The sequence below is a fragment of the Symphalangus syndactylus genome, chromosome 11 (assembly GCF_028878055.3).
Source record: "Symphalangus syndactylus isolate Jambi chromosome 11, NHGRI_mSymSyn1-v2.1_pri, whole genome shotgun sequence".
Classification (NCBI taxonomy): Eukaryota; Metazoa; Chordata; class Mammalia; order Primates; family Hylobatidae; genus Symphalangus; species Symphalangus syndactylus.
This window is the reverse complement of record NC_072433.2, coordinates 54,465,873-54,472,896: the sequence shown is the minus strand read 5'-3', so window position 1 is coordinate 54,472,896 and position 7,024 is coordinate 54,465,873. Positions and strand designations below refer to the sequence as shown.

Here is a 7,024-nt window from a genome sequence, read left to right as displayed (position 1 = left end):
GACCTTGCGATCTGCCAGTCTGGTCCTCCCAAAATGCTGGGATCTGGGAGTGCAGATTGGTCAGAGATGAAATCATCGGGAGTCAGAGCTGTCTTCTTGCAGTGTCAGTTCTGGGTGGGGGCCACAAGATCAGATGAGCCAGTTTATTGATATGGGTGGTGCCAGCTGATCCATCAAGTGCAGGGTCTGCAAAATATCTCAAGCACTGATCTTAGGAGCAGTTTAGGGAGGGTCAGAATCTTGTAGCCTCCAGCTGCATGACTCCTAAACCATAATTTCTTTTTTTTTTTTTTTTTTTTTTTGAGACAGAGTCTCGCTGTCGCCCAGGCTGGAGTGCAGTGGCGTGATCTCGGTTCACTGCAGGCTCCGCCCCCCGGGGTTCACACCATTCTCCTGCCTCAGCCTCCCGAGTAGCTGGGACTACAGGCACCCGCCACCTCGCGTGGCTAATTTTTTGTATTTTTAGTGGAGACGGGGTTTCACCATGTTAGCTAGGGTGGTCTCGATCTCCTGACCTCGTGATCCGCCCGCCTCGGCCTCCCTAAGTGCTGGGATTACAGGCGTGAGCCACTGCGCCCGGCCTAAACCATAATTTCTAATCCTATGGCTAATGTTAGTCTAGTCCCCAGGCAAGAAGGTCTGCTTTGGGAAAGGGCTGTTACTGTCTTTGTTTAAACTATAAACTACAAACTAAGTTTCTCCCAAAGTTAGTTCAGCCTACACCCAGGAATAAACAAAGACAGCTTGGAGATTAGAAGCAAGGTGGAGTCGGTTAAGTTAGATCTCTTTCACTGTCACAGTCCTAAGTTTGCAAAGGCGGTTTCCCCCGGACTCTCCATCTCCACCTCCTCCCACCAGGGCTCAAAACCACCAGGACGGGGCAGTCTGACTGAGACTGTCTTTTCATTCATTTATTTATTTTATTTATTTAGAGACAGAGTCTCGCTCTGTTGCCCAGGCTGGAGTGGAATGGCACGATCTCAGCTCCACTGCGCCGGGTTCAAGTGATTCTCCTGCCTCAGCCTCCTGAGTAGCTGGGATTACAGGCGTGCAGCACCACGCCCGGCTAATTTTTGTATTTTTAGTAGAGACGGGGTTTTGCCATGTTGGCCAGGCTTGTCTCAAACTCCTGACCTCTGGTGATCCCCCCACCTCAGTCTCCCAAAGTGCTGGGATTACAGGCATGAGCCACCTCGCCCAGCCCAGGGATTTCTATCTATTGTTCCACCACCCTGGCCGCTACATGCTCGCCCACACATACATTGATCTTGTGACTTTGGTCATGTCATCTCCTTTCTTTAGTTCTTACTCTCGTCATCTGTTGATGAGTCAAACTAGAGAATCTCAGAAAGTCTCCTGGATTCCAGAGCCTGATGACATCTCGTCACACTCTGTTCCAGGCTCCTCCCACCCTCAGCAGCAGGAAAGAGGGACAGACATGAGGATGGTCAGGGTTTTGGAAACAGGCCCACGCCTGTTTTTATACCCTGGACTCCTCTCAGAGGCTTGACATTTTTGTTACCCAAGCCTCACCTCACTGATATTTTCCAACCAAAATGGGGGCTAAGTGGTCTGAAGAGAGAGAGACTTACATTAATTAAAAGTATGAGGCAGGGGCCAGTGTGGTAGCTCACACCTGTAATCCCGGCACTTTGGGAGGCTGAGGCAGGAGGATCTCTTGAGGCCAGGAGCTTGAGACCAGCCTGGGCAACATAGCAAGAGCCCATCTCTACCAGAAAAAAAAAAGGTGTGAAGCAAGCTGGCCAAGCAGGGGGTGCCTGTGGGGGCTGGATGGCAGGAGCAGATCTGGGGAGGCACCATGGATAAGACAAGGCAGGATGGGGTGGGGCATCCTCCCAGGAGGAACAGGGGGAGGCACCATGGTTCTCTGGGAAAGTACGGGCTAAAGTCCCAGTGTCCTATTTCTTTTTCTTTTCTTTTCGTTTTTTTTTTTTTTTAAAGACAGGGTCTCACTCTGTTGCCCAGGCTCGAGTGCGGTGGCACGATCTCAGCTCACTGCAACCTCCGAGTCCCAGGTTCAAGCGATTCTCCCTGCCTCAGCCTCCCGAGCAGCTGAGACTACAAGTGCCCGTCACCATGCCTTGCTAATTTTTGTATTTTTCAGTAGAAATGGGGTTTCGCCATGTTGGCAGGCTGGTCTCAAACTCCTGACCTCAGGTGACCTGCCCACCTTGACCTCCCAAAATGCTGGGATTACAGGGGTGAGCCACTGTGCCTGGCCCTCGCGTCCTCTTTCTCAGCTTTTGGGTGAATGTTCTGGGGCCCAGGGCCTGGCTATGGGATGACACTAAGTTCAACAGAGCCATTGCCCGTTCCAGCCCCACCTTACCCCAGGAAAAGCCTCCTCACCGCAGTGACCACATCCCCTTGGGTTGCTTTGCAAACAAACACTCCCCGGGGGCAGGCGAGTTGGGGCACAGTTGCCCAGCAACAGGCGGTGCCTTCCCTTCCGCCCTCATCCGAGGCCAGGCCTCTACGCCTGAAAGGCGCACCGCCCTGCACCCTCCAACCTGCACCTCTTAGTCTGGCACCAGGAAGAGTGGCTCTAGGAGGGAGAGGAGCCCAGGGACTGACCCAAGGTGAGTTGAGGGGTGCAGGAGGCCCCTGCAGATGGAGGACGTGGGGGACAGAGAGGTGTGCAGGGACAAACAAGAGAGATAGAGACAGGCCAGAGCCTGGGCAAAGCTGGGGAGCCTGGGAGGGGTGCAGAGGCGCCTCCAGAGGCCTGGCCCGGCCCGGCAGCAGATTCTACGGAGCCTATGAGAGCAAGATCAAGTCCGAGGAGAATGGTGAGGGGCGAAGGAGCCTCAAGGGGCCAGTGGAGGTGCTGGCGGGAGGCGGTGGGGGAGACACACGCAAGGGAGCCAGTGGGAGGGGAGGTTCTCATTTCTTCACCCACCACTTCCTCTCTAGGTCTGAGCAAGACTTGAGGGGGCCGAGTGGGGAGGAAAGAAGCCCTTGAGACCTTTGTTTTCTGAGGCACCCTGGGGTCCGGGAGGGAAATGGGGCTTCTGGAAAGGCCTGGAGAGCCGGGCAGGAGGGCCTGGCTGTGCACCGAGGTAGGCTGCCTGTCCTCCCACCCCACCTGGCTCACACTTACCCTTTCTGGTCCCGCTTGCTTCTCTGTCTCTCCAGAATGTTCTTTTTCTTTTATGAGAAAGGGTCTTGCTCTGTTGTCCAGGCTGGAGGACAGTGGCGCAATCGGGGCTCACTGCAGCCTTGAACTCCTTGGGCTCAAGTAATCCTCCCACCTCAGCTTCCTGTGTAGCTGGGATTACAGGTGTGAGCCACCATGCCCAGCTAGTTTTTAAACTATTATTATTATTTTTTTTTTTTTTTTTTTTTTGAGACAGAGTCTTGCTCTTTCACCCAGGCTGGAGTGCAGTGGCGCGATCTCGGCTCACTGCAGGCTCCGCCCCCCGGGGTTCATGCCATTCTCCTGCCTCAGCCTCCCACGTAGCTGGGACTACAGGCGCCTGCCACCTCGCCCGGCTAATTTTTTGTATTTTTAGTAGAAACGGGGTTTCACCGTGTTAGCCAGGATGGTCTCGATCTCCTGACCTCGTGATCCACCCGCCTCGGCCTCCCAAAGTGCTGGGATTACAGGCGTGAGCCACCGCGCCCGGCCTAAATTATTTATAGAGATGAGGTTTCACTGTGTGTCCAGGCTGGTCTTGAACTCCTGGGCTCAAGCGATCCTCCTGCCTCAACCTCTCAAAGTGCTGGGATTCCAGGCATGAGCCCCCGTGCCCAGCCCCTCTCCCAGGCTTTCCTGGACACCTGCTGCCTCTCTCTCATCTTGGTTGTGCCCCCTCTGCCTCATTTACTTCCTTTTCTCACCCCTGTGTCTCTCAGATGCCGTTGACTCCAGAGCCGCCCTCTGGGCGCATGGAGGGGTCCCCCGCATGGGAGGCAGCCCCATGGCCCTCACTGCCCTGTGGGCCCTGCATCCCCATCATGCTGGTCCTGGCCACCCTGGCTGCGCTTTTCATCCTCACCACCGCTGTGTTGGCTGAACGCCTGTTCCGCCACGGTCTCCACCCAGACCCCAGCCACCGTGCACCCACCCTGGTGTGGCGCCCAGGAGGAGAGCTGTGGATTGAGCCCATGGGCACCCCCCGAGAGCGCTCTGAGGACTGGTATGGCTCTGCGGTCCCCCTGCTGACAGACCGGGCCCCTGAGCCTCCCACCCAGGTGGGCGCTTTGGAGGCCCGAGCAACCGCCCCACCTGCCCCCTCAGCCCCAAATTCTGCTCCCAGCTCCTTGGGCCCCCAGCCCCTACCAGAGGTCCCAGCACGGAGCACCTTCTGGGGGCCCCAGCCCTGGGAGGGGAGGCCCCCCACCACAGGCCTGGTGAGCTGGGCTGAACCCGAGCAGAGGCCAGAGGCCAGCTTCCAGGTTGGGAGCCCCCAGGCCAGGAGGCAGCGGCCAGGGAGCCCGGATCCTGAGTGGGGCCTCCAGCCACGGGTCACCTTGGAGCAGATCTCAGCTTTCTGGAAGCGCGAAGGCCGGACCAGTGTAGGGTTCTGAATCCCCAGGGTTCCCCAGAGACCCCCGAGGAAGGCCTTGCCTCAGTGGGACCGGGGACCCCAGGATCCAGCATTAGGATTGAGACTGCCCCAGGGAAGCTGCCCTTCCCAAGCCCCTTCCACCTGGAGTCCCCCTGCCTGGGTCTGGGTGGTAGGCAGGCTGTGTGGACTAGGGGAAGCCCAGCAGTGCCTCTGCTCAGCTACCTAGGTTGTGGCTCAGAGACCTGGGGGTGGAGCCAACGCCAGGCCAGAAGCCTTCAAGATCGCATCACGATGAAGAACCCAAGGTACCAGATAGTCAGGAAATGGCATCGACCAGCCACCTCCACCTTCTTTCAGTGTTTACCAAAGCCGCCAATACCAAAGAGAAAGGGTCCCGCGGTGCTGAACAGCCTTGGTGTGGTGGTGACAGATGGCAGGAGATGACAGGAATCCAGTTTCCCAGAGCCACAAATCCTGTTCTCCTTGGCCACTCACCCACTGTGAGGTCCTCTAGGAAAATACACAAAGAGAGGACCAGACCAGGCAGAGGAGCATTTTGTTTCAAATGAATTGCGGCTTTGACCCCCAAACTGCAAGGAGGAACTTGCTGGGCCATGCTGGAGCGGCGCTGTCTTGCTGGAGTGGGGACCTGGAGTCAGAGAAAACCCACAGGCTCCTCTGCCCATTCTCCTCCATCTGCACACATCTCGGCCTTGGACCCTCACCACTCCATGGTGAGGAAGGCCATGGCCAGGGAGAACTGAGTTTCATCCAATGTGGAGAGGAGCGTTGTCCCAGAGCAGGGCAGCTCCCAAACTGTGCCCTCTGATCATCGGCCCTTCCAGCTTGCTGGAGTGTCCAGAGAGACAGATTTGCCACAAGCTAGGCTTACTTATAATGCTCCGCCCCACAGAAATGGGACCCCAAGTACCCGATCTCCCCTTTAGGAGAGGCAGGTGGGTGAGCAGCAGATGTAGTTTCCATTTCCCTGGGGGTCTAATTTTTCAAACTTCTTTTTTTTTTTTGAGACAGAATCTCAACTCTGTCACCCAGGCTGGAGTTCAGTGGCACAATCTCAACTCATCGCAGCCTCGAACTCCTAGGCTCAAGCGATCCTCCCACCTCAACCTCTAGAATAGCTGGGACTACAGGTGCATACCACCACGCCCAGCTAATTTTTGTATTTTTTTGTAGAGACAGGGTCTCACCATACTGCCTGGGCAGGTTTCCAACTCCTGGGCTCAAGTGATCCAGCAGCCTTAGCCTCCCAAAATGCTAGGATTACAGGCATGAGCACTGCACCTCGCCACTTTTTTTTTGGTTTTGAAACAGGGTCTCACTCTGTTGCCCAGGCTGGAGTACAGTGGCACAATCTCAGCTCACTGCAGCCTTGAACTCCTGGGCTTAAGTGATCCTCCCACCTCAGTCTCCCCAGTAGGTGTAACTACAGGCATGTACCACCACACCTGGCTTTTTTGTTTTTTTTAGAGACAGGGTCTTGCTATGTTGCCCAGGCTGGTCTTGAATTCCTGGGCTCAAGAGAGCCACTCATCCCCACCTCCCAGAGTGTTGGGATTACAGCCGTGAGCCACCATGCCCGGCCAAACTTCAGCCTTGAATATTAGTAATTTTGCCATATTAGTTTACCACCTGTACTATTATCTGCTTTATATTTTTCTTTAAATTGGCTCATTATTCACTTAATAAAATTATTGCAATAGGAATCTTTTGTATCACTTCTGTAAATGGAAAACCAGTCTCATTTGCCATCAATAGAAGGTAAAACATGAAAATAAATACAATGTAAACAAAATTGTTAAGATCTAAATTCTGTTCCCTGTTGGCAGCATTGACCTAAAACTCTGCTCTTTGTTTTTGTTGTTGTTTTTGAGACGGAGTCTCACTCTGTTGCCCAGGCTGCAGTGCGATGGCCCGATCTCTGCTCACTGCAACCTCCGCCTCCCAGGTTCAAGCGATTCTCCTGCCTCAGCTTCCCGAGTAGCTGGGATTACAGGCACCTGCCACCACGCCTGGTTAATTTTTGTATTTTTAGTAGAGACAGGGTTTTACCATGCTGGCCAGGCTGGTCTCGAACTCCTGACCTTGTGATCTGCCCGCCCCAGCCTCCCAAAGTGCTGGGATTACAGGTGTGAGCCACTGCGCCTGGCACTGCTCTTTGTTAACAAGAAAAGGGAATGATGATCTGCAAGTCAGAAAGTGTTAGATACTCTAGCACCACACTGAGAACTTCTGGAAGTGCCAAGGCAGACAGACAGCCCCGCACAGGGGGCGGGATGCTGTGTTGTTTAATGCTGTCCAGGAAGTTCACCCACAGCCAGGAAACACTCGCTTCTTCCTGCACAGCGGGCTAAGGAGCACTTGGAGCCTCTCATCCAATCCCTTGACCTCCCCTCTGATTTTTGGGATGTTGGAAGTTGACGGAGCAGCCAGAAACCCCAGGCAGAGGGACCGAGAGCCTAGTACAGCCTCTT

The 7,024-nt window shown here is 54.8% G+C and overlaps 1 protein-coding gene across 3 annotated transcripts; it reads left to right on the top strand.

The window, feature by feature from the left end:
- Positions 1-1,418: 1,418 nt before the first annotated feature.
- On the top strand, positions 1,419-6,345 carry C11H16orf54 (chromosome 11 C16orf54 homolog). Of its 3 annotated transcripts, none has more exons than XM_055298883.2 (2): positions 1,419-2,600; positions 3,877-6,345. In XM_055298883.2, the coding sequence occupies exon 2, from the start codon at positions 3,877-3,879 to the stop codon at positions 4,549-4,551; it is 675 nt and encodes a 224-aa protein (XP_055154858.1). In that variant the 5' UTR covers positions 1,419-2,600; the 3' UTR covers positions 4,552-6,345. The 3 variants fall into 3 exon arrangements, with proteins under 3 accessions (XP_055154858.1, XP_063468852.1, XP_055154857.1); XM_063612782.1 differs by having other exon boundaries at positions 2,441-2,810; XM_055298882.2 differs by having other exon boundaries at positions 2,441-3,080.
- The last annotated feature ends 679 nt before the right edge of the window (positions 6,346-7,024 follow it).

Excerpts from the sequence above, each read along its gene's own strand:
- C11H16orf54 (XM_055298882.2), top strand. The coding sequence starts at position 3,024 with ATGGGGCTTCTGGAAAGGCCTGGAGAGCCGGGCAGGAGGGCCTGGCTG. Across the intron at positions 3,081-3,876 it reads GGGCCTGGCTGTGCACCGAG|ATGCCGTTGACTCCAGAGCC; the intron begins GTAGGCTGCCTG and ends TGTGTCTCTCAG.